The sequence below is a fragment of the Canis lupus genome, chromosome 8 (assembly GCF_003254725.2).
Source record: "Canis lupus dingo isolate Sandy chromosome 8, ASM325472v2, whole genome shotgun sequence".
Taxonomy (NCBI): Eukaryota; Metazoa; Chordata; class Mammalia; order Carnivora; family Canidae; genus Canis; species Canis lupus.
The window spans coordinates 38,204,783-38,231,168 of NC_064250.1; the positions used below are offsets into that span (position 1 = coordinate 38,204,783).

At 36.8% G+C, this 26,386-nt stretch overlaps 2 protein-coding genes across 10 annotated transcripts in view; one reads left to right on the forward strand and one right to left on the reverse strand.

Moving 5' to 3' along the window:
* LOC118355576 (uncharacterized) overlaps nt 1-10,662 on the forward strand; it is a 34,050-nt gene extending 23,388 nt beyond the window's left edge. Inside the window, exons 2-3 of the mRNA XM_049113242.1 lie at nt 3,170-3,301; nt 10,470-10,662. The gene's annotated coding sequence lies outside the window, so the exon portion shown is untranslated. The remainder of the gene's footprint in view (nt 1-3,169; nt 3,302-10,469) is intronic.
* WDR89 (WD repeat domain 89) overlaps nt 1,076-26,386 on the reverse strand; it is a 44,406-nt gene continuing 19,095 nt past the window's right edge. For 4 of the 9 annotated variants that reach the window (XM_025442889.3, XM_025442885.3, XM_049113241.1 and 1 more), the window contains one exon: nt 1,076-11,548. In XM_025442889.3, coding sequence (XP_025298674.1) covers nt 10,354-11,517 — 1,164 coding nt within the window. In that variant the 5' untranslated portion in view covers nt 11,518-11,548 and the 3' untranslated portion in view covers nt 1,076-10,353. Of the gene's footprint in view, nt 11,549-12,683; nt 12,808-19,663; nt 19,750-26,386 lie in introns of all 9 variants that reach the window. The other 5 variants (XM_049113239.1, XM_049113237.1, XM_025442888.3 and 2 more) reach the window with 3 other exon arrangements.

Consider the following 26,386-nt stretch of genomic DNA (forward strand, 5'->3'; position numbering starts at 1 on the left):
TTCCACTTCTGAACTTATGTGAGGTATTATGTTCCTAATATGGCTCATTTGAATTGAGCTGTTATTTGCAGACAGAAGTATCCTGATACTCTACCACAAGGTATGTTTATAACGAATATCAAAGAACAAAAACAGCAGTCCCCAATCCAATCTCCGCAGCCTAGCTCTTCTCTCTAGAGGGAATCCCTTACAACTTGTTTAGCTTTTTTGGCAGGCAATTTACTTACATGCTTCTAAATAATGTGCTTATAGGGCTATTTTCTTGATTCATCCCTACAAAGAATGTTGCTTTTGTATTATGGGAGATGAACACCAACATGTGTACACCTTTCACTTCTTTTCCATGGTCCCAATAGTTTTACAACTTTTGAGTAAATCAATATTGTGCTTACATCATTATGATTACATAAATATTATTCACCCGTGAAGGATTAAGTAGTATACTGATTGCATTTCTTTTCTGATGCATTTTTTTACCCTTTGGAGTTAAAGATTCTCTCCCACCAACTTGTATACATGGCTTGTATACATGGCTTGCTTTTCTTTCTCTTTCTTTCTTTCTTTCTTTCTTTCTTTCTTTCTTTCTTTCTTTCTTTCTTTCTTTTCTTTCTTTCTCTTTCTTTCTTCTTTCTTTCTTCTCTTTCTTTCTTTCTTTCTTTCTCTTTCTTTCTTTCTTTCTTTCTTTCTTTCTTTCTCTTTCTTTCTTCTTTCTTCTTTCTTTCTTTCTTTCTTTCTTTCTTTCCTTTCTTTCTTTCTTTCTTTCTCTTTCTTTCTTCTTCTTTCTTTCTTTCTTTCTTTCTTCTTCTTTCTCTTTCTTTCTCCTTCCTTCCTTCCTTCCTTCCTTCCTTCCTTCCTTCCTTCCTCTTTCTTTCTTTCTTAAAAAGATTTTATTTAAAAAAAAAAAAAAAAAAAGATTTTATTTAAAGATTTATTTATTCGTTAGACACAGAGAAAGAGGCAGAGACATAGGCAGAGGGAGAAACAGGACTCCAGGGATTACACCCTGAGCTGAAGGCAGATGCTCAACTGCTGAGTCCCCCAGGTGTCCCAGTATAGGTGGCTTTCTGAGTGCCTGTTATTAGTTCTTTTTTTTTTTTTTTTTTTTTTTAAGATTTTATTCACAAGAGACCAGAGAAAGAGGCAGAGACATAGGTGGAGGGAGGAAAAGAAGGCTCCATGCAGGGAACCTATTGTGGGACTCTATCCCAGGACTCCAGGATCATGCCCTGAGCCGAAGGCAGGTGCTCAACCGTTGAGCCACCCAGGCATCCCCTTTTATTGGTTCTTAGGCTAAACAGATTTCTAATATCCTTTGAAAGTGATTTTTTTTCTTTCCCATTAAAATTTCTTTTCTACTCTTTCTCTCCTTCCTCCTTCTCTCATTCTGCCTTTGCTATTTTATTTCCAAATTTACTTCCTTTCCTGATTCCCCTACACCACGCTAGGCAACCACTCTACGGTCACTAATATGTATTAGTATGTTCTTGCAAAGTGCGAAGTTCTTTATGTATTTTAAATTTATATAAATGGGGGCAACCCGGGTGGCTCAGCGGTTTGGCGTCGCCTTCAGCTCGGGGTGTGATCCTGGAGACCCTGGATCGAGTCCCACGTAGGGCTTCCTGCGTGGAGCCTGCTTCTCTCTCTGCCTCCATGTGTCTCTCATGAATAAATAAAATTTAAAAAAAATAAATAAATAAATTTATATAAATGGCTTTCCTTACACATGCATTGCTTCCTACGGTTTTCACTGGGTACTAGATTTTTATGATCAAGCCATATGGCCAAGTGTACATCTAGTCTATGGCTTATAAATACCACAGAATACATCATTGTGTTAATCCAACACATTTTTACCTATCCTGTCTCTCAGGGATGGATGTCCAGGTTGTCTCCAACTCCATGACATCACAAATAATGCCCAATTGGACTTGCTGAAAATATCTTTGAGATGTTACACCAAGCAATACAATAACTAGGGCACAGTATGTCAACATAGATGTGTCTGCTCTCCAGAATAGCTGCACCAATGCCTACACTCCTATCACCATTGCACAATGGTTCCTATATGCCCACATGCCTCCAACACTTTAATTTTCTAATTTTCGTAATTCTGAAAGGTATAAAGGGATTAAGTCTTCATTTCTCTAGTTACTAAGGATTTTGGCCATCTTTTTAAGTTCTTCTGAAATTTGCCTTTTCATAGTCTTTGCTCATTTTCCCATTGGCAGTTTTCCATGATGGATTTGCAGTTCCTTCTATAATCTAATTTAACTACTTATTGATTTCAAATATATTTCCCTTTTTTTTTCTTAAAGATTTTATCTATTCATGAGAGACACACACAGAGAGAAGCAGAGACATAGGCAGAGGGAGAAGCAGGCTCCCTGTGAGGAGCCTGATGCAGGACTTGATCCCAGGATCACGCCCTGAGCCAAAGGCAGATGCTCAACCACTGAGCCACCCAAGTGTCCCTCAAATATATTTTCTTGCATTCTGTTGTTTATGTATAGATTCTTGGAGACCAGATATGCTTAATTTTTATATAAAATTTTTTTATACTTCATTCTTTTGAAGTTTAAGAAGTCATTTGCCACTTGTAGGTAACAGAGGGATTTTCCCATATTTCCTTGTAATAAATTTATAGTTTTCATCTTTTATCATTTAAGTCTACCATTTAAGAAATCTAGTTTCATTTTTCTCCCTCTAGTGAGCCAGTATTCTCAATGCCATCTAATTAAAACCTCTCCCTCGGGCAGCCCAGGTGGCTCAGCGGTTTGGCGCCGCCTTCAGCCCGGGGCGTGATCCTGGAGACCCCGGATGGAGTCCCATGTCGGGCTCCCTGCATGGAGCCTGCTTCTCCCTCTGCCTGTGTCTCTGCCTCTCTCTCTGTCTGTGTCTCTCATTAATAAATAAATAAAACCTTAAGAAAAATAATGTAAAACCTCTCCCTCTTACATTTGTCACCTTTGTAAGATATTAAGTTGCTATATACGCATGCTCTCTGACCTTCATTCATTGACATTGTTCTAAGGCCACAATACAGTTTTTATTATGATTTTGTGTAATCCGATAGTCTTAATGTCTGGTAGAGAAAATTCCTCTTTTCTAAGTTTATTGTTATTTGTGGACCTTATTCTTTCATACATTTTTTTTTTTTTTTTTAAAGTAGGCTCTACACCCAGCATGGAGCCCAACTCAGGTCCGGAACTCCCAACACGGAGATTAAGCCCTGAACTAAGACCAAGAGTCTGATGCTGAATCGGCTGAGCCACATAGGTGCCCCATCCATACAAATTTTAAAGTAAGTTTGGGTTCTTCAAAAAGTCCAACTGGAATTTAGTTGGGATTACATTGATTTTTCAGATTAAGTTCAGAATGGTCACTTTTATAATACTGCCATCTCACTGGAAGCAAGATTTCTTTGAACATCTTCTATGTCTTTTCTTTTAAGATTGTATGTATTTACTTTAGGGATATATAGAGCAGGGGAGGAGCAGAGGGAGAGGGACAAACTGACTCCGTGCTGAGTGCTAAGCCCAATGTGCAGCTCAATCCTACAACCATGAGTCATGACCTAAGCTGAAATCAAGAGTTGGACACATAACCAACTGAGCCACCCAGGCGCCCCTCATCTTCCATGTCTTTATCAGAATTCTAATGTTTCTCCAAATAGATCTTGAGTATTCTTGTTAATTCCTTGATACTTTTCTAAACTTCCTGCTATTGTTAAGATATTTTTTAGATTTTCGTAGGCTGACCTTGTTCTGGCAGCTTTGCTGAATCTCTTAATAGTTCAAAGAGAATTGAAAACGTAAGTCTAGGTATATAGGTATATATCATTTTCATATTGGATTTTCTATATATATATCATTTGCAAAAGTTTTTTTCCTCCTCTCTTCCAATCTTTACACATTATCATACTTTTTATTTTTTTTATGTATTAGCCAGAATTCAAACTATTGTGATAAGCTTCCTCATTGAATCTTGGTCTTAAAGGCAATGTATTTAACCTAACATTTCTCCAAAAAGAGTATCTCTACTCTAGATTTTATTAACTTTAACCAAGTTGAAAAATTATTCTATCGATAGCATGTTTATATTTTTCATAAATAAAAACCATAAAATAAAAACCATAGTTTTTCTTTAACAATTAAGGAAATCACAATTTTCCCCCTTTGTCCATTACTATGATGGATTTTTTAAAATAAAGATTTTATTTATTTATTCATGAGAGACACAGAAAGAGAGAGGCAGAGACACAGGCAGAGGGAGAAGCAGGTTTCATGCAGGGCGCCTGACGTGGGACTTAATCCTGGGTCTCCAGGATCACGCCCCGGGCCGAAGGCGGCGCTAAACCGCTGAGCCAAGTGGGCTGCCCACTATGATGAATCTTTTAAAAATATTTTACTTATTTATTTGAGAGAGAGAGAGAGAGAGAGAGAGAGACAGGGAGGAAGGGAGAGAGCACAAGATCACTACCAGGGGAAAGGAGCAGAGGTAGAGGGAAAAGCCTGAGCCCTTCCTAGGACCCCAAAATCATGACCTGAGTTGAAGGCAGACAAGTTAAATGACTGAGCCACCCTGGTGCCCCTGTGATAGATTTTCTGATGCTGAGTCATCCTGAGAAAAAACTTAGTTATAGTCATATTAAAAAAAATACACTATTGGATTTGGTTAGCTAATATTTTTAACAGTGAATATATATTCATAAACAAAATGGACTTCATTTTTTTCTCCATTTTCATCTGGTTTTGGAATTAAGGTTCTATTAGCCTTAAATTCTATTTTATCAACTATTAAGATAACCACCCTGGTTTTTTGGTTCAAATTTGTTACATATATTTTTTGGTAATAACTTCATTTAGGTAAAATTCACAAGCAATTCATTTATTTAAAGCATACAAGTCACTAGCTTTTATTATATTTAGGGTTGTGGAACTATAATCATCATCAATTTGCATCACCTCAGTCATCCACCAACCCTCTCATTTCCCCCCTCCACCTTCCAGCCCTAGGTAACCACTAATATGTGCTCTTTGCTATTTTTTTAAAGATTTTATTTATTTATTCATGAGAGACAGAGAGAGAGAGAGAGAGACAGAGAGAGAGAGAGAGAGAGGCAGAGACACAGGCAGAGGGAGAAGCAGGCTCCATGCAGGGAGCCTGACATGGAACTTGATCCCGGAACTCCAGGATCATGCCCTGGGCTGAAAGCAGGCACTTAACCGCTGAGCCACCCAGGCATCCCGTTGTTCTTTCTTTATAGACTTGTCTATTCTGGACTTTTGCTGTACATGGGATCATACAATGTGATCCTTTGTGTCTAATTTTACTTAGCATGTTTTCAAGATTCATCTTAATTGTAATATGTATTAGCCCTTCCTTTCTTTTTATAGCTGAATGATATTCTATTATATGGATATACCATAATTTATCCATCAGTTGATGGTTATTTGGATTGTTTCCACCTTTTGGCTATTATGCATAATGCTATTATGAACATTCATATACAAGTTTTTACGTGGACTTCTATTTTCAATTTTCTTCAACATATTCTTTTAGTTCTCAGCAGTTCTCTTAGTTTGGAACTGCTGCTGGGTCAAATAGCAACACTTGAGGAATTGCCAGACTGTAGCTGTATCTTCCATTCCTAACAGCAGTGTATGAAGCTTTCAATTTCTCCATAACCTCACCAACATTGTTTTGATTATAGCCATCCCAGTGGGTGTGAAGTGGTATCTCATTGTGGTTTTGGTTTGCATTTTCCTGATGACTCATAGCTTTAGGCATCTTTTTGTGTGTTTACTAAACCATTTCTGTATCTTCTTTGGAGAAACGTCTGTTTAGATCTTTGACCATTTCAAAAATTGTTTTCTCTTATTATTGAGTGGTAACATTTAAAAAATATGGTTGGAAAACAAGTTCTTATCTATTATTTGAGAATATTTTCTAACATTCTGTGGTTCATATACCTTTCCTCATCCTTTAATTTTTTTAACCTATGTCTTTAAGTGAATTTATTTCTTAATCTTTTAAAAACTTTTATTTTTAAATGATTTTCAACGTGAGTCTCTTTTAATTGGTGAATTTAAAAATTGGTGAATTTAAGGCACTTATTCCATTTTCCACATGGTCAAATAAATTGGGAAACCTCCCTGGACATCTCTCTCCTGAGAACTCATGTCCTCTTGTTCCAACCTGGACTTAATACTGTGGGCTTGGTGCAAAGCGGTTATCTTGTCACTATGTTGGGTTGGTGCCCTGGTTCCTAGTATCTCGTCTTCCTTGATTTACTCCTTTAATTTTTGTGGAGTACATCCTCCACAAAACTGCACAGAAAGTAAAGTTTGAAATCTTTATGTTTGGAAGTGTCTTAAACCTCACGTGAGGGCATTCTGACCTATAGAATTATAGGTTGAAAAAGCAAGTATCTCCTAAAATCCAAATTTTTAAATTCCTTAGTGGCCAATCAGTTTGGTTAGCGATGGATACTCTGTTAGCTAAATACATTTGGTTCCTAAGTTTCAGAGAGCAAGTAAAAAATGTTCACTTAGCAAGGGATGTCCCAAAATAATTTATTACCATCTTTTGCCTCATGAGTTGGGAAAGCATAAGTTCAGAGAGCAGGAAACTGTCCTCAGAACTTTGAACTTTGATTCACCATTTTGTGTCATCTGGGTTTGCTAATGAAGAGTCTAATTCACATGTTTTCCTTGTACCTGATTGCTTTTTTCCTCCTATCTTTGGAAACTTTTAAAATTTTCTCTTTATTCTTGGAGTTCTGAAACTTCACAGTGCTATGCTTTGGTGTGGGTCTTTTTCATTCATTATACTTGACACTCTGTTGGGCCTTTCAATCTGAAGACTGAAGTTTTGGGGATAGCCTCTAAATGTTATTTCATTTTAATAATCCCTCCAACCTCCTTTACCTTTTTTTCACATTGTAAAAACTGATAGTCTGATATTAGACCCCTATATTTATCTTTGTGGCTTTAATCTTTTCTCTCACTTTCTCTCTTTGAGGTCTACTTTCAAAGATATTTTCTCACCTGTATCTTCCAAATCTATTAATTACTTTTTTTTTTTTTTTTTTTTTTTTGAGAGGGAGGGAAGGGGAGAGAGTTGAGGGGAAAGGGTAGAGGGCAAGAGAGAGGGAGAATGCTCAGCACAGAGCCCAACTCAGGGCTTAATCTCACAACCCTGAGTTCAATGACCTTAGCTGAAATCAAGAGTCTGACACCCAACTTACTGAGCCACCCAGGCACCCTCTATTAATTGCTTTTAAATTTTATTTATTTAAAATATTTTGCTTTTATTTATTTGACAGAGAAAACAAGCATAAGCAGGGGGACCAGCAGGTAGAAAGAGGGAGAAACAGACTCATTAAGTAGAGAGCCCGACACATGGCTCCCAGGACCCTAGGATTATGACCTGAGCTGAAGGCAGAGGCTTAACCAACTGAACCACTCAGGTGCCCCATTCAGTTTTAAATATTTTTTAAAGTTTTAGTGTTTTGGTAACTGTTTCATTTCCTGTTGTTTTATAAATGTAATGTCGCCAAGCATTCTTATACAACTTTTCTACTTACATAGTCAGCATTGTCTCATATCTTAAGTATCTTAAAAACATGATTTTTCATTTTTACATAGTGCTCCATCAAAAGATAAAAATGTACCAAAGACTATAAGCACCATGAGGCATTATCAAATCTGTGTTTTCTATGTTCAGCCTAGAAATAGTAGGAAGAATGAACTGGAGCAGATTAGAGACAGAGTCTGTAATCTAGGAGAGGATGAAACTTGTATCTAAGGCAGTAGCGTGGGGTCAGGGCAAAAGAACAGCAGACAGATTTTAGGAGGTGGAGTGGCACAGGACTTGGTGACTGACTGGATAGGAAAAAAAGAACAAAGTCCAGAATTAACCTCAGGCTTATGTTTTTTTTTTTTTTTTTTTAAGATTTTATCTATTTATTCATGAGAGACAGAGAAAGAGAGAGAGAGAGAGAGAGAGAGAGAGAGAGAGGCAGAGACACAGGCAGAGGGACAAGCAGGCCCCATGCAGGGAGCCGGACATGGGACTCAATCCCGGGTCTCCAGGATCAGGCCCTGGGCTGAAGGTGGCGCTAAACCGCTGAGCCACCCGGGCTGCCCTCAGGCTTATGATTTGAACAGCAAGAACACGTGAATTTTTTCAAATAAGGATTATGTACTTTGACGGGTGCCTTGGTACTCAGTTGGTTAAGCCTCTAACTCTAAATTTGGGCTCAGGTCAGGATCTCAGAGGTATGAGATCTCAGTTATAAGCCCTGCCTTGGGCTCACAGTGCAGCATTGAGTCTGCTCAAGATTCTCTCTCTCAAATATATAAATAAATCTTCATAAAAAAGAATCATGTATTTTGAAGGTGTTTAACAGTGACTTCACTACTGTTCTGTCTGAACTTAGCAAAGCTAGATCATACCTCCATGTAAGTTGCATTGTGCTATGGAATACAATTTTCCCCCAGTGCTATGGTCTCAGAGATAAGTCATTAAAATTTAAAGAGAAATGTAAAAGCTTCATAAAAGGTCCCTACTGAGCAGGGAGCCTTACTCAGGTTCAATCCCAGGACCCTGGGATCATTACCTGAGCCGAAGGCAGACACAACTGACTGAGCGACCCAGACACCCTGAGAAATGTAAAAGGTTCTAAAGTATTATTTGTATTTTTCATGACAATATTTTTAGTTCAAAAGATAAAAATGTTTTAAAATATCTTTATAAATATTCTTATCTATAAAGATATTTTTACTTGTAATTAAAAACAAAAAACATGCCAAATCTTTAGAGTGACCAACTTTTAAAAAAAGATTTTTATTTACTTACAGAGAGAGAGACTGCTTGAGTGGGGGGAGGAACAGAGGAAGAGGGACAAGCAGCCTCCACTCTGAGCACGGAGCAACATGGGGCTTGATCTCACAGCTCTGAGAGCACAACTTGAGACAAAATCAGGAGTCAGATGCCTAACTGACCGGGCCACCAGGTACCCCAAGAGTGACCAAGTTTTTAATTAAGATTCTTTGGGAAAATATTTAAAAGTAAGGATGAGGGGTGCCTGGATGTCTCAGTCGGTTGGGTGTCTGCCTTTGGCTTGGGTCATGATCCCGGGGTCCTGGGATCCAGCCCTGACTCAAACAAGGATTATGTACCTTGAGCCAAGCAGGAAGCCTGCTTCTCCTTCTCTCTCTGCCTCTCTCCCCCTACTCAGGTTCTCACTTGCTCTGCTCTCTCTCTCTTTCTCAAATAAATAAGTAAATAATCTAAATTTTTAAAAAAGATGAAAAAATAGCAGTAAACAAAAATTCAAGCTTAAAATTATGGTGTTCTCCTTTCCCCAGCAGCACCTCCTGCATTGCCTCCACTCCCCATGGGCACTTAAGTTTAAGATTATGGATGAAACACTATGAAAGAAAATTTTATCACAAAATAGTAGAATATTTTGAAATAAAAAGTCATTCTATTATAAATAATTCCATTTTTGTATATTCCCTTTGAGTCTCAAAATGAATTTTGTAAGATAATTTCTTTTTCATCAATGAAACACCTGCTTGCTATGTAACTGTTTAAAAATACTGATGCAAATAGGGATGCCTGGGTGGCTTTATTTGTTAAGCATCTGACTCTTGATCTCAGCTTAGGTCATGATCTCAGGGTTGTGACTTCAAGCCCCACCATGGGCTCCATGCTGAGCTTAGCATGGAGCCTACCTAAAAGAAAAAAAAAATCTAACCATTGATAGATAGATGCAAATATATACTAAATATATCCTTCTTAAATAGATGCAAATCACTTTATTTCTAAAAAATTTTAATTCTATTTAGAATCATTAGCATATTTACATTTAAATACTCCAACATAATCTATGTGTATTAAGCAAGTGGGAGCTCCTACAGAAAACAGTCTGATTTGGTTTTATAAATAATGAAGATGATTTAAAATGTAAAAAAAAAACTAAACTTAAAAAACATAGCTCAAACCACCTGATTTTTTAAAGTCATACCAGCCATCTACTTTTAAAAAGTCCTTATCAAAGCTATTTCTTTAAACCCAACATTTACTAACTCAACAGATGGGTTTTAAAAATGAGGAATGTAATTTTACTTTCAACTCACTGATTATATACTCAACTGGCAGCTTTAAAAAAATAATTTTAGAATACATGAAGACCTGAATTAAACCATTTTCAACATTTTTCCAGGACTGTTTGCTAATTGGCTTGTTTTTACATATGAGCTTTAAACATATCTATCACAGGTAGTACACAAAAATAATGACTCGCAACTCTACATAAAAACCTCTCAAACTCCCAACAACATATCACTGCTTTTTCCTTCTCTTATAAGAATCATTACTGTGAACTCGAACTCGCTGGGACACAGAGGATGCTATTTTCATGCTATCTTTCTTCGTAAATGTCTTCTCTATTGCTCCAGGTTTCCAAAGTAACAACTGTGCATCTTCTCCTCCAGTTAGCAAAGAATCATCCTGCGTATTCCAAGAGAAAGAACGGACTGTAGCAGCATGCCCTCCGTGAAGGCTGGTCACATGGATCAATCCTGATGTAGTGCAGCTCATCAAGTGAATAGTTCCTGTGTTTGTTCCTCCAACAACAAACAATTTGTCCATTTTTTCATGATATAGGCCACCAATTAAATATTCTAAAGTACCTTCTTTCACATTAATTACTTCTCTGACATCCTGGATGTTCAAACATGTAATTGGTTCATCAGTATCCAGATGATTAAGATCCCACCAACAAAATCCTTCATCATGTGTCATGCAGTAAATCTGTTTATAATCCTTTCCAGACCAACCAATACAGCTTACCGATGAAACTGAGTTACAGGTAGTAACCAGTGCATCTTCTTCATTGTCAACACTAATATCAAATACATTTACTAGGCCATCAGTTGAACCTGAGACAACCATGTTGGGATTGTTGGGATGGAAGCATACTTGGGTGACATCATCACTATGTGTCTCTGAATATGTTCCAAGTGGGTCTTTAGTAGTAGACAAATCCTGAGAATTAATTCTTGCATCCCAAAATACCAACAATGCATCGTCATCAACTTTTTCTGTACCAGCACAAATAACATGATCATTACAGTTGATATCAAAACTAATAAAAATATTGGAAGGGTAACCCTTGAACAGCTGGATAGGTTTTTCACTGGCTAATCGAGCATCCCAACATTTTACGGTGCCATCAGTACATGATGAATATATACTGTCACAAGAATTTGCAAATTTGACTCCATTAAGAAGTCCAGGATATACACTAAATTCTCGTAGTATGTATAACCTTTCTTTGTCATATATTCTGATAGATCCATTAGAACATAAAACAGCAACCAAATTTTCTTTTTCTGCTTGTACAGTTTTTGATGTGTCTATGCCAAGCAGATAAGTAGGCTCTTTACTTCCTGAGGAACGTTTAACAATGTTCAGGTTAGCAAAACGTTCCTCAATCTTCTCCATGTCAGGAGGAGCATCCAAGCGTAGTAAAAATCTGTAATAAAAATACAAAAATTAAAATTAAATGCAGAGCTTCTCTAACATTACAATTAAGTCAAGTACATTCTCTGAGGACTGGCACAAAACAATAGAGATAAAATCTATTCTAATATTTTAATTTTTCCCTGCCATGATAAAACTAAAACTTAGTTGCCTCCTTCAAATTCAATCACTCTTGAATCCTGAATCTACTGTATATAACTTATGCCAGTAAGAGAATTTTATTTTTATTATTTTTATTTTTTAAAGGTTTTATTTATTCATGATAGACATAGAGGTTGAGAGGCAGAGACACAGGCAGAGGGAGAAGCAGGCTCCACGCCAGGAGCCCGACGCGGGACTCAATCCCGGGGTCTCTAGGATCACACCTCAGCCCACTGAGCCACCCAGGTGCCCCAAGAGAATTATAAAACACATATATAGACTGCTTAGTAGTTCCTTTTAGCTTAAACCCAATTATTGGTCCTATTCATAATTCTCAGCATTAGCCAGGATCTCCATGCAGTAAATATTTGGTGAGCTCATATGATAAAGCCAATCGTCTTCTGGCCCTAGCTGCCTGATGCAACTTTTAGAATTTAAACATAGATGTGAATGCAGAAAAAATGGTCTTCCAAAGATGTTTATGTCTTAATCTTTGGAACCTGTGAATGTTATGTTACATGACAAAGAGGAATTGAGGTAGCTAATCAGTTGATCTTTAAAAAATATTTTTTATTATTAAAATATAGTTGACACACAATGTTACATTAGTCTCAGGTATACGGCATAAGCGATTTGAGAAGTCTATGTGTATACTATCCACAAGTGTATCTACTGTCCCCATACAATACTATTACAATACCACTGACTATATGTTGTACTTTTTACTTCCATCACTTACTAATTCCGTAAGTGGAAGCTCTATCTCCTACTCCTTTCCATCCATTTTGCCCACTCCCCTATATCCCTCCCCTCTGACAACCATGAGGTTGTTCTGTGAATATACAGGTCTGTTTCTGCTTTTTGTTTTGTTTTTAAAATTCCACACATAAAGGAAATCATATGGTATCATATGGTATTTACTTTCTGTCTGACCTATTTCACTTAGTATAATACCCTCTAGGTCCATGCATGTTGTCATTACTTACAAGATCTCCTTCTTGCTTTGTGGCTGAATAATATCCCATTGTGTGTATGTGTGTCACTTCTCTATCCATTTATTTATCAATGGACGCTTGGGTTGCATTTACATCTTGGTTATTATAAATAATGCTGTAACAAACATAAGGGTGCATATATCTTTTTGAATTACTGTTTTGACTTTCTTTGGGTAAATACCCAGTAGTAGAATTATTGGATCACATGGTATTTCTATTCTACATTTTTTTTTTAAAGGAACCTCCATACTGTTTTCTATAGTATCTGTACCAATTTACATTCCCACTGATAGTGAATAAGGGTTCTTTTTTCTCCATATCCTCACCAACACTTGTTATTTCCTGTCTTTTTAACTCTAGCCATTCTGACAGGTATAAGGTGATACCTTATTGTGGTTTTGATTTGCATTTCCTTGATGATTAGGGATGCTGAGCATCTTTTCATGTGTCTGTTGGCCATCAGTATGTCTTCTTTGCAAAAATGCCTATTCAGGTCCTCTGCCCATTTTAATTGGATTATTTGGGTTTTGTGTTGAGTTGTGTTTATCAGTTGATCTTAAAATAGGGATATTATTCTGGATTATCTACATGAGTGGGTCCAATGTAATTACCAGCGTTCTTAAAAGTAGGAGTAGGAGGCAGGACATGATGCGAGTCAGAAGGAGATTTTATTATGGAAGAAAGGTACAGAAAAATACATTGTTGGTTTGGGGGAAGAAGGTCAATAAGTGGGTGGCCTCTAGAAACTGGAAAAGGCAAAAAATCATGCCCATTTAGAGCCTCTACATGGAAATGCAGCCCTGCTAACACCTTGATTTTCACTCAGTGAGGCCTATTTTGGGCTTCTGACCCCCCAGAATTGCAATATAATAAATTTGTGTTGTTTCAAGCCATCAAGTTTGTAGTAATGTGTTACAGCAATAATAGGAAACAATAGGATTCCCAATATGAAATTCTGGAGAGGTGCTTCTCAGGCAGCAGTAGTTTGTAAATGAAATGGAGCTGGAATGTGAACCTAGGCATTCTGGCTTCAAGGACTGTGCTCTTCACCACAACATTAGATTTCCTCTTTTTTTTCTTTTTAAAATATTTCATTTTTAAGGGGTACCTGGGAAGCTCAGTTGGTTGTGTCTGGCTTTGGCTCAGGTCATGGTTTTTTTGTTGTTGCTTTAGTGATAGCTTTTTAAGCATCTGTCTTTTCATCTTTAAAAGAAGAAATGAAGGGTGCCTGAGTGGTTAAGTCAGTTAAGCATCTGCTTTTGGCTCAGGTCATGATCCTGGGGTCCTGGAATCGAGCCTCTTGTCAGGTTCCCTGCTTAGCAGGGCATCTGCTTCTCCTTCCCCCTCTCCTCCCCATTTGTCCACTCTCTCTTGCTCTTTCTCTTTCTCAAAATAAATAAAATCTTAAAAAAAAAAAGCTTTGTCTCTTTCTCAAAATAAATAAAATCTTAAAAAAATAAGTAAGAGTACCAACTCAAGAGTTGTTAGAAGAATCAATTGAAATAATGTATTCAGCACAATGCCTGCCATATAAAATACACATTCAACAGATGTTATATAAAAATTATCAGTATCATCACTATCAATACCACTAACACCACAAGGGTGGGGGTGGATTTGGATCTAACAAAATGGCTTTAAACAGCACAATTAAATCAATGAGCAAAAATATTAAAGAGTTGGATTTGGGTTCAAAACAGAATAAGTAACCTCTTCAACTTATAATTCTGAATACTTAAAAGCCTGTAAGTTGAAAGAATAGTACAAACACACACACACGTAACCTTTTTTTTCTTTAAAGATTTATTCATTTATTCATGAGAGACATACAGAGGCAGAAATATAGGCAGAGGGAGAAGCACGCTCCCCGCAGAGCTCAAAGTGGGATTCGATCCCAGGAACCTGGGATCACATCCTGAGCAGAAGGCAGACACTCAACCACTGAGCCACCCAGCCATCCTCACACATAACCTTTTACCTGCTAGATTCCCCAACTATGATTTGCTTTCTATCTATATAAACATATATATATATGTAATTTTTATGAACTATTTGAAAGTTAATTGCAAACAAAAATATCACTTTATTTCTAAATACTTTGGCATAGGGCACCTTCCAATCTTTTGTTTTCATGACACTGAATCTTTGAAAAGTCCAGTCTAGTTGTCTCATAAACTGTCCACATTCTGGATTTTATTAATTGTTTCCTCATGATTAGATTCCAGTTTAAAAATTCTGGCCAGGGATACTGTGTAGATGATGCTGGGAACTTACTGCCTGGCATCAAGGAAACACATAATAACAAGTCTGTTCACTTGGTTAAGGCAATAACTGACATATCTCTCCATTTTAAAGGTATATTCCTTCTTGAGGCACCTGGGTGGCTCAGTGGTGAGAGTATCTACCTTTGGCTCAGGTCATGATCCTGGAGTCTGGGATGAAGTCCCACATCCGACTCCCTGCAGGGAGCCTGCTTCTCCCTATTGCCTATATCTCTTGTCTCTCTTTCTGTGTCTCTTATGAATAAATAATTAAAATCTTAAAAAAATAATAAAGGTATATTCCTCCTTTATAGTTAGTAAGTAATCATGAAACTGTATGAATATATCTTATCCTCTAACAATCTTTCATCCAAAAATTTTAGCATCCATGGATTATCTCTGCTTGAATCAATAATTACATTGGGATTTGCTAAACAGTCATTTTCTAATTCTATCATTCTTTCTACCTTATCTGGCATTCTTCTATAAAGAAGAACTTCTTCCTTTTTCTCTGAGTTTCACTAAGACATTATGATTTTTAAAGCCTGTATATTATATCCCCATCACTTCATAGTTCTTATTGGTGCTCAAACTGTCCCCAACCTGGCCACTGAGAAACCCTCCAAGCCAGCTTCTATGCCCTTTTAATATGACCCCATTAGTCTGTAAGCCATGCATCAAAAAAATAAAAACAAACAAACAAACAAAAACCTCTGTGTAAGAATATGATTAAGCCTGAAAGTGATGAGCCTCCTTCAACATAAGTATTCAGGGAGAAAATGACCATTTACCGTTTATGTTATGGTAGCATAATTCAACAGCACAGGCTAAAATGTCCTTTTTCCTTGAACATGTCATGCTTGCTTCTGCCTCAGGACTGTAGCAATAGCTGTTTCTCTGCCTAAATTACTTTCTCTTCATTTTTTTGTGAGTTAAAATTGCCTTTACCAATGAATAATCTAGCCTGCCTCAGAAATTCACATTTCCATTCTCAAGATAAAATGTTTTTTACCCCTGCTACTTTAGTGTTAGCTTTTTAAGTGTCTATCTTTTCATCTTTAAAAAAAGACATGGGGGGATCCCTGGGTGGTGCAGCGGTTTAGCGCCTGCCTTTGGCCCAGAGCACGATCCTGGAGACCCGGGATCGAATCCCACATCGGGCTCCCGGTGCATGGAGCCTGCTTCTCCCTCTGCCTATGTCTCTGCCTCTCTCTCTCTATCATAAATAAATTTTTAAAAAAGATAAAAAAAAAAAAAAAAAACATGGGGGCACCTGGGTGGCTGAGTTGGTTAAGCATCTGCTTTGGGCTCAGGTCATGATCATACCAAGGTCCTAAGATGGAGCAGGAAGCTTGCTCCTCCCTCTGCCCCTTCCTTTGTTCATGTGAGCACATGCTCTCTTTCTCTCCCATGCTCTCTCTCTCAAATAAATAAATAAATAAATAAATAAATAAATAAATAAATAAATAAAATCTTTTTAAAAAATAAAAGAAGAAATGAGTACAACTCAAGAGCTGTTAGAAGGATGAACTGTGGGGGACCTGCGTGGCTCAGGCGGTTAAGCATCTGCCTTTGGCTCAGGTCATGATTTCAGGGTCCTGGGATCCATTCCTGCATCAGGCTCCCTGGGGTCAGCGGGCAGTCTACTTCTCCCTCTCACCCTGGGCTCCTTCTCTCTTGCAAACTCTCCCTCTCTCAAATAAATAAATAAAATCTTTAAAAAAAAAATCCTAAAAAAAAAAAAAAAAGGATCAACTGAAATAATGAGTTCACCACAATACCTGTCATATAAAATACATATTCAACAGATATTATGTAAAAATTATCAGTATTACCACTGCTAATACTACTAATACCACGTGGGGAGGTGGGGTTTGGTTCTAGGTACTGTTATTCAGACCTCAGTGTCACCTACCTGGAAAGATCCTCTCTAGTCAACCAATCTAAAGTATCCCTGTCACTTCCTACCATATTGCTTGTTTTATCAATTTAAAAATTTTAAAAATGCTTAATTATAAAATATTTCAAATATACAAAGTTTAGAAAAAAGTATGACACCCAAATATAGACACTCAGATACTTAGATTTAACAGATGTTAACATTCTACCATAGTTGCTTGTTTTTTTATTTTAGAAACATTACAGACACAACTATGATTTTATAAAATGACATTGCATTTGTATGTATCTTCTTGGCATTTGCTCTTTTCACTCAATATTCTTGAAAAACTCTATTTTATTGTTAAACTTCTTCTTCTTGTTTATCTGTTATCAACAAATAGTTGTTGAATAAATGAATGAATAATTGATTCAAGTTTCTTGGATTAAGAGTTCAAGAATTCTAGGAGAAACAGAATAAACCTAAAAAGATATTGCATGTGTCATGTGTTTACATGGAGAGCTCTCCTCATGGAAATTAGTAAAATGATGGCATTCTTTAGCAATACTTTAAGGCATAAAAAGGAAATATAGAGGAAGATTTTATATTTGTAAAGAAAAATATTTAACATAATTTTTAACAACAAGGTATTCAAATATTCCTCAAATGTGTATTTACTTTTTTTTTTTCAAATGTGTATTTACTTAAGGGTATACTTCTTATACACTCCAAGGAAGAAATTGTTTTAAAGTCTCAGATAAAAACAATTATCCATTCTTGAAATATTCAAAGAGTTAACATGAGGTCATAAATAATTTTTCCTACTTCTTCATTTTGATTTTTGCATATGAAAGATCAGGTTGATGTGGCTTTCAAGCTAATAGTAATTTGTAGGACTATGTTCATATATTCAAGCAGGATAGTAGTACTCCTTCCCTCTACTATATTGCCCGGAGAGTCCGTTTCACATTGGAACAGTCCCCTGCATGCCTTTAATTCAAAGGATTTTAGAGATTGATGGGCCAGGCAGAGTGGGCCCCAGACTGAATGCTACTGCAAACTTAACACTTCAAGACCAATCACAGTGGTTATCCATTTGATATACTGTCCAAATGCAATACAGTTCTTCAAGAAAGAACTAAAGAATGGATAGATGGATGGATGGATGGAAGGAAAGAAAGAGAAAGAAAGAAAGAAAAAGAAAGAAAGAAGAAAGAAAGAAAAAAAGAAAGAAGAAAGAAAGAAAGAAAAGAAAAGAGAGAAAGAAAGAAAGAAGAAAGAAAAAAAATATTAGAGATAAGGTAGGTATATCTCACAATAATCTCAAATTAGAGTGTATATTCATCCAGAGATACAGTAAAATAATTTAATCTCTTATGGGGAAACATGAAAACCTCTAGTTTATGTTTGAACACATTAATATGCAAGTGAGTCATATTTGAAATATAAACTTCTGAGGCTATGTAGTTAAATCTTAATTTTACATACTAATGAATCATTCCAAGATGATAAATACTTTTTCTTCTATGTATAGTCCTTATCTCAGTTTTCTTTGCATGATCCACTTCCAATCCTGAAATGAAGCCACAGGTTCTCTTTTCTTCCCACACTATATACACTCTCAAAGGGTAACTTCACATTCATGTTTTTGAATACCACCTATATGGCAATGATCTCATCTATTTACAAATCTGTATTTCCAACTGTCTACTGGCCATTTCTCCTTGAATGTATCCCACTACACCCCAAAACAAAAGTGATTGTTTATGCTTCCCTCCTCTCCCACCAAGCAGTCCCCTTAAAAACAAAAACAATTGTGTATTTCACAATTTTTTCCATTTGGGTTAATCGTATTAGCACCATGACAGCACTGATCTACCTGGTGAAGCAAGAACCTCTGGGATATCTAATTCTCCTGCTCAGGGCTCTCATCCAATCAGTTTCCCAAATCTTACTTTTGGGTTGCAGGATGCTTAGGGAAGTATTAAATTAAATTTATTTCTGTTGACCAAAACAATATTGATGACTTCATATGATTCAACCTAACAAAAACATATGAAGAGAATAAATAAAGATTAACCATAATTTCCATCTTTTCTCTATTTGTTTCTGTTAGATGCATAGAAGGAAGCTTAGTTAGCATTCTAGATCTCAATAGGCTATGAGAGTTGAGGATTGTGGAGTGAACCTTCCTTATGTCAACATACATTCATACAAATACACAAATGAAAAAGAGGCTAACAGAAAAGAGGACTGAAGTAAAGAATATGGAGAGAAAAGAAATGAAAATAAGCCAAAAGAGAACAGCAGAGAAAAGAGAAGGGAATGTACAAAAAGAGGAGGGGGGAGTTATTGCCATTCCCTCTGGAGTCATACACAATTATGTTTCACATAATTCTTACTTTGCCCACACTGAGATAAAAAAAAAAAAAAAAAAAAAAAAGAAGAAGAAAAAACAGATAATGGAAGTTTAGTAAAGTCCAAGGCTTACGATAATTTGTGTGGCTAAAAAGAAATTTTCTTCATTTAAAAAAGATTGCTTGGGTGCCTGGGTGGCTCAGTCACTTAAGCACCTGCCTTCAGCTCAGGTTATGATTTCAGGGTACTGGGATCAAGTCTCACGCCTGGCTCCCTGCTCAATGAGGTAGTCTGCTTCTCCTTCTCCTTCTGCCCCTCCCCACCCCCTGCTCGTGCTTTTTCTCTCAAGTAAATAAATAAAATCTTAAAAAAAAAAAAAAAAGATTGCTTGTTAGAGTTAGCTATCCATCATAAATTGCAATATGAGCCTAAGTGTTCTGAGAACAGCAGTAGAACAATTACTAATATCTCACCTTGATCCTGTTAGTACAGATCAGGAAACAGCAGAACCCCAGAGCTGCTGCTGTGGCTCTTACCACAGGATACAGGATTCTTATGTCTGAATATAATGCAGAGGATGGAAGATATTTAGAAAGACAACTCAAAACAAAGGGGTGGGAATATTAAATTTCTGATGAACCGGCATCTTGGAATACATTAGATGGGAAGTGATGACTAATCTCTTTTCTGAATAATTGTCCTTAGATAATTAGTTGTTTAGTTAATAACAAAATCTCTAAATGTAAGTATGAATTCCTTTGTGCATTTGCCTTCATAAGATTTAAGTTCTTTTATCAATTGAAATGCTATTTCTTTTTATTGCCTATTAAAATAAACCTGATAAAATGTTCTTTCTGTATGTAAAGTACATCCCAAACATATCCGACTGCAACTAGGTATTGCTTTGATTATGAGGTGGCTAAGTTTAAATATGAAATTTGAAGGACAGACTAGCTTAAATATTTCCATAATGGAAGACAAAGTAGCTCCCCCCCCACCCCATTCAAACAAGAAACAAAGAAAACAACATACATTTCACACTAATTTAGACACTATTGATTACAAAAGGCACTATAGGGCAGCCCTGGTGGCGCAGCGGTTTAGCGCCACCTGCAGCCCAGGGCGTGATCCTGGAGACCCTGGATCATGTCCCATGTAGGGCTCTCTGCATTGATGCCTGCTTCTCCCTCTGCCTGTGTCTCTGCCTTTCTCTCTCTGTGTCTCTATGAATAAATAAAAAAAAAAAAACCTTTAAAAAATTATTTAAAAAAAACAAAACAAAAAACAAAAGGTACTATACTGGGATGCCTGGGTGGCTCAGTGGTTGAGCATCTGCCTTCAGTTCAGGGGGTGGTCCTGGGGTCCTGGGGTGGAGTCCCACATCAGGCTCCCTGCAGGGAGCCTGCTTCTCCCTCTGCCTATGTCTCTGCCTCTCTCTGTGTCTCTCATGAATAAATAAGTAAATAAAATCTTTTTTTAAAAGGTATTATAATAAAAGGCTTCTGCATATTATTTTACATGAAATCAGAACTAGCAGTATCCTTAGAAAAAGATGTATTTCTATCTTTCAGGTATGAATGTTCATCACACATGAAAGATATGATAACAATCATTTCTACTATTGCATTTTTATTGAAGAGTAGCAATATTATGTGAAGTATATGTTGGGTATAGGATGAATTTTCTTTTGACACTATTTAACAGACTTAAGCCAGAAAAACCTAATTCCCCACAGCTAAAACTTAGTGCTGCCCATTTACTATAAGGAGTTAGCTCTGATGACTGTGGAATGCAGAGTTCGAGCAAATGTCCCAAATGTAGAGAAAAGTTTAATGAAAGAAGGCATTCAGGAATGGCCGTTAATAACTTTACAATCTACACTTGTAATTTAACTACAACAATACTGTACCCACATTTATCAGATTGGGCTAGGATAACTGAGCCTCACAGAGAAGAAAATAATCTTTCTTTAGAAGAAAATCATCTTAATTGGAGTTCAACAGATGCTAGCCTATGGGCAACTTATATCTATTTTTTTTAAATCATAATCATTTAATCCTGTAAGATAGATATTATTATCCCCATTTTATGGCAAAATTGAAGAACCTCAGAGGGACTAACTTGTCAATGCTCTCACAGTGACTAAGGGGAGGAAAAGGAGGGAGTGTGGTTTGAAACCCAAGCTGAAGCTTCAATATCAGTCACCTGTGTTTACTCTAATACTGTGCTATTACTCTAATACTGTGCTATTACTCTTATTAAGTACTGAAGCATTAATGTCAACTATAATTAAGGAATATGCTTATTAACCTTTGAGAGGGAGAATTACATGTTAATCCTACATATAAGCAGAGGAGAAAGAAAGAGCAGGATGATAGGAAAAAAACATAGACTGGCTTAGAAAAATGTTACTGTACGCAACAATCACTCTATTTTTTTTTCTGTTCCACTTCTCTCTTTCTTTTTAAACTTTTTATTATAGAATTTATAAGTAGTAGAGAATAGTAAAAGAAACCCCCATGTACCCAGCAGCCAGCATAAACAATTACATTCCTGGAAAGTTAATATTAAGGTGAGGGTGATCAATTATACATCATATATTATTTGAAGAGCAAATAAGATCTAGTGGACAATATGATGGAACCCCTCCAACTCATCCTCCTCCCTCTCCCTCCTCCATCTGGCATCAACATGGTTTCAAGATTTGACCCTCGCTCCAGGAGCAGATCCTGATTAGCCTAAACCAATCACAGCAATTCTATTCTTTTAAACCAGTAATTGGTTCAGAAACCTTATATTCTTGTGCCAATCCATGCATTCTCCTCCTAACTACAATTTGTCCAGATGTGGAACACTAATTCTAAAGTGGACCCAAACCAACTGATGGAAAGAACTTTTATTCCATGTTAACGAGATTCCACATTTTCTACTTAAGTCAGTTTGCAGCACAGTTTTTGTTAATGCATCCAGAACCACTCTAATTAAAGAAAATCAAATAAAGTTTTGGATATATCATCAAGTACTCATTTTATGTAAGAGGCTCATGCAAAGAAAGATTTAGGGAACATACTTTAAAAAGTCAAACTTCATTCATACTGAATAGAAGGATTTGATCTTTTATTCCCTTTAGAACATCTATCCTCTTCCCCCTCCCCACCTTTTATATTTTTTGTTCAAAAATAAAAGGGAAAAAATAAGGTTCACAAAGGAATTCCCCGAAGACTCTATAAAAATCTATTCTCAATAATAATGGTAGGATCCCTGATGCTAAGGACAGCAACAAAATAAAAAACCACTGAAACGATACAATATTTAAAAACCTAATGTTAAACTCCATCTTGTAAGTTTCTGCGTACTTCATATTGTAGGCTCCATGCCCAGTGACGAGCCTAATGAAATCAAGACCTGAGCTGAAATCAAGAGTCAGCTGCTTAGCTGACTGATCATGACCATGATCAGGTCATGATCTCAGGGTTGTGAGATCAAGCCTGGAGTGAGATCAAGCCTACAGTCGTGCTCTGTGCTCAGTGGTGAGTCTGCTTTCACTCTTCCCTTGCCCCTCCTCCTACTCTCTCAAAGAAATAAATAGTTAAAAAAGAAAAGAATGCAGTGAAGTATTTTCAGCTTATTAAAGAAATTGTCAGTGTGGCACAAAAGAAAAAGCAATAGGTTTAAGAATCAAACATCCTAATTTCAAGCTCTTTTTCTACCACAAACTAGCGAAGTCATCACTGTACAAATTACTGAAACTCTGTAAGCCTCAGTATCCCCATCTTTAAAGTGGGGATAAAGGGGTGCCTGGCTGGCTCTGTTGGAAAAGCATGCGGCTCTTGATCTCAGGGTCCTGAGCTCATGCCCCACATCGGGTATACAGATTACTTACAATATAGGATGATAAGTACAAGGACAGAGGTAATCATAGGATACAGGACACAGAGAAGTATACAGAGGGCACAATTCTTGGCATTAAGAAAATAAGCAACAAATATTGTTTCCTTTCTTCTAATTTTCTCATTTCACATTCACATTTAAAATTCTTATAACTTTTAGAACAGGTAAGCAGTCTCAGTTACTTTCATATTAGAACTTTTAATTTTAATTTTTTTAAAAAGGATTTTATTTTTTCATGAAAGACACACAGAGAGAGAGGCAGAGACATAGACAGAGGGAGAAGCAGGATCCCTGTGGGGAGGCCGATATGGGACTTGATCCCAGGATCCTGGGATCATGACCTGAGCCAAGGGCAGATGCTCAACTACTGAGCCACCCAGGTGCCCCATATTAAAACTTAAAAAAAAAAAAAATTGAGTCAACACACAAAATTTCATGAACACAGCATCAAACAATTCTCAAATCTGAATAAACTATTAACATATCAAATTGAATCAGTGCTTTTTAAGATCTTTTCATCTTATAATGAAAAATACACTTCTAAAGAACAAATAAACTTCAACATATTTTAGAAGATGGTAAGGTTTCACTGCTCTAAGTTTCAGTGAACTTCTCTAACATTCTTATCTTTTAGTTAGGTACTAATCAGAAAAGCTTAAGACCTAACCTATTTAAAATACCCTTTGAGCTCCTTGGACAAATAGCTGATCCTAGGTCTGGGACAGGGAAAGTAGAGATGAGCCAAGAGCATCAGATAGTGCCAGAAAGTAAAGTAATGCTAAAAAAAAAGAAAGAAAGGAAAGAAAGGAAAGAAAGGAAAGAAAAGGAAAGGAAAGGAAAGGAAAGAAAAGAAAGAAAGGAAAGGAAAGAAAAGAAAAGAAAAGACAAGACAAGACACAAGTAGGAGGCAGCCCTGGTGGCGCAGCGGTTTAGCGCCGCCTGCAGCCCAGGGTGTGATCCTGGAGATCCAGAATCGAGTCCCACATCGGGCTCCTTGCATGAAGCCTGCTTCTCCCTCTGCCTGTGTCTCTGCCTCTCTCTGTGTGTCTCTCATGAATAAATAAATAAAATCTTAAAAAAAAAAGACACAAGTACCAAAGAATAAAATAAATAGCCATGAATCCATACTGATAAAAATAAATGTTTATATAATTAAATAAATGAGTAAAGAATTCCAAATAATTTAAGTAGATATACCTCCTCCAGGAGGTGGAGCTTAATTCTCTTCCCCTCCAGTACAGACTGAACTTAATTACCTGCCTCAAAGAATAGAGTATGGAAAGAGTAAAACATAATAATAACTTCATCAGCCATAAGTTATGTTGATGTCACTTGCCCCATGGTGTGACATGATGAGGAAAATATTTCACTTCTCTGCTACTCTTTCCCCAAATTCATCAGCCTCGTGTAAGAGAAAATATCAGATAAACCCACATTCAGGAACATCCTTAAATATCTGGTTAGTACTCTTCAAATGTTCCAAGGTCATGAAAAATAAAGTCTGAGAGACTATACCATGTTGGAGGAGATGAAGGAGGTTTGATGACTAAATGCAGCATGGTATCCTAGACTGGACTGACCAGAAAAAGGATATTAGTGGAAAGCTGGTGAAATCCAAATAAACTTTATAGTTAACAGTATTGTACCAGTGTTAATTTCTTAGTTTTGGTAAATGTAATATTGCTACACTAATATTAGAGAAACTGAGTAAAGGGTATAAAACCGTAGTATCTTTTCAACTTTTCTATAAACTAGTATTATTCAAAACGGCACTTTTTAAAAATACCCTTGATAAATATTGTGGGTGTTTGGCGGTTCTAGATAGGAAAGGATTTCAGGTACATACACATGAGGAATGTTCCTATGCTGAAAGGCTCCTACGTCAATTTCAATTCTAGATCTGCGATGACTCAGGCTAATCATGAATGCCACCACCAACCTCTGCCCAATCACCTATTTCATTATAAAAACATAAAAAAAAATAGTATGTATGAATACACCCAAATTTGGAAAGAAGCCAACTGAGGAAGAAGGTAGGCAACCTCAGAGAAACTCAGAAATAAACACTTTACTTACTAATGCAGGAGCTCAGCAAAGAGGGCTTCTAGGGCTTATTACATTTCTAAGGTCTCCAGGCTAATCTGGGGGATGAGAAGCAGCTGAAAGGAGTGTAATACACCTAGGATTTGGTATAGAACATTTCATGGGGCCTCGAAGAGAAAACAGAGACGAGGTCCCCCATCAAGATTTGCCTCAGTCTCAGTGAGTGATTTTTGCAAGTAGAAGTGAATCATGTCATGCTTGGGGCAGGTGATCAAGAGGTGGTGTGTCTTCACGTTCTCTTCACCCATCTGCTGGCTGGATGCAGCGCATTTCAAAGCCCTACAGGATGGTTGAGCCATAAAATGAAAGAAGTCTGAGTCCCCCAGTCATCACATGAAAGGCTATTTGGTCACCAGAAAAACCTACATCCTACATCCTACTTTACTAAGGAGTTGTGTAGACACCTGCAACATGTAGTTTTAAAAAGTGCAAAACAAAATGACCTGAACCTCTTAGTATCATTCACCTTTTCTTTAGGTTATATTCAAAGAGAATTAATACGTTACATGAAAAAAATAAAAAAAGAAGAAGAAGAAAGAAAGAAAGAAAGAAACAAACAAACAAACAAACACCGGAATTTCAGCAATTACTTTCATTTTATTTATTTTTTGTTTGTTAAATCCAAGTTAAACTAAATATAATATTTAGAGAAAATGTATAATATATCATCCTGCTTTCATAAAATTATTCCTATTCACGTTTTTGCTCACTCTATCTGTATATATGCACAGAAAAGTCTCTAGAATAATGTTCATTAGATGTATTTCAAATATCTGGAGTAAGTGTGTGTGTGTGTTGCCTTCCTGGTATTTTTCTATGTTGCTAAAATTTTTACCAATGATGATATAACCTTATAATAACCCCATAAGTACTGCTATGTTCACTAAACTGATGAGAAAAGCACAGCTAGGGGATCCCTGAGTGGCTCAGCAGTTTAGCGCCTGCTTTTGGCCCAGGGCATGATCCTGGAGGCCCGGGATGGAGTCTCATGTCGGGCTCCCTGCATGGAGCCTGCTTCTCCCTCTGCCTGTGTCTCTGCCTCTCTCTCTCCTTGTGTCTCTCATAAATAAAATCTTAAAAAATAAAAATAAAAAATAGGGATAGCCTATGTTACCTGTATAATAAGCATATATCATACTTATTTTTTAAAAGGGTGTAGGCTGGGACACCTGGTGGCTCAGCGATAGAGCATCTACCTTTGG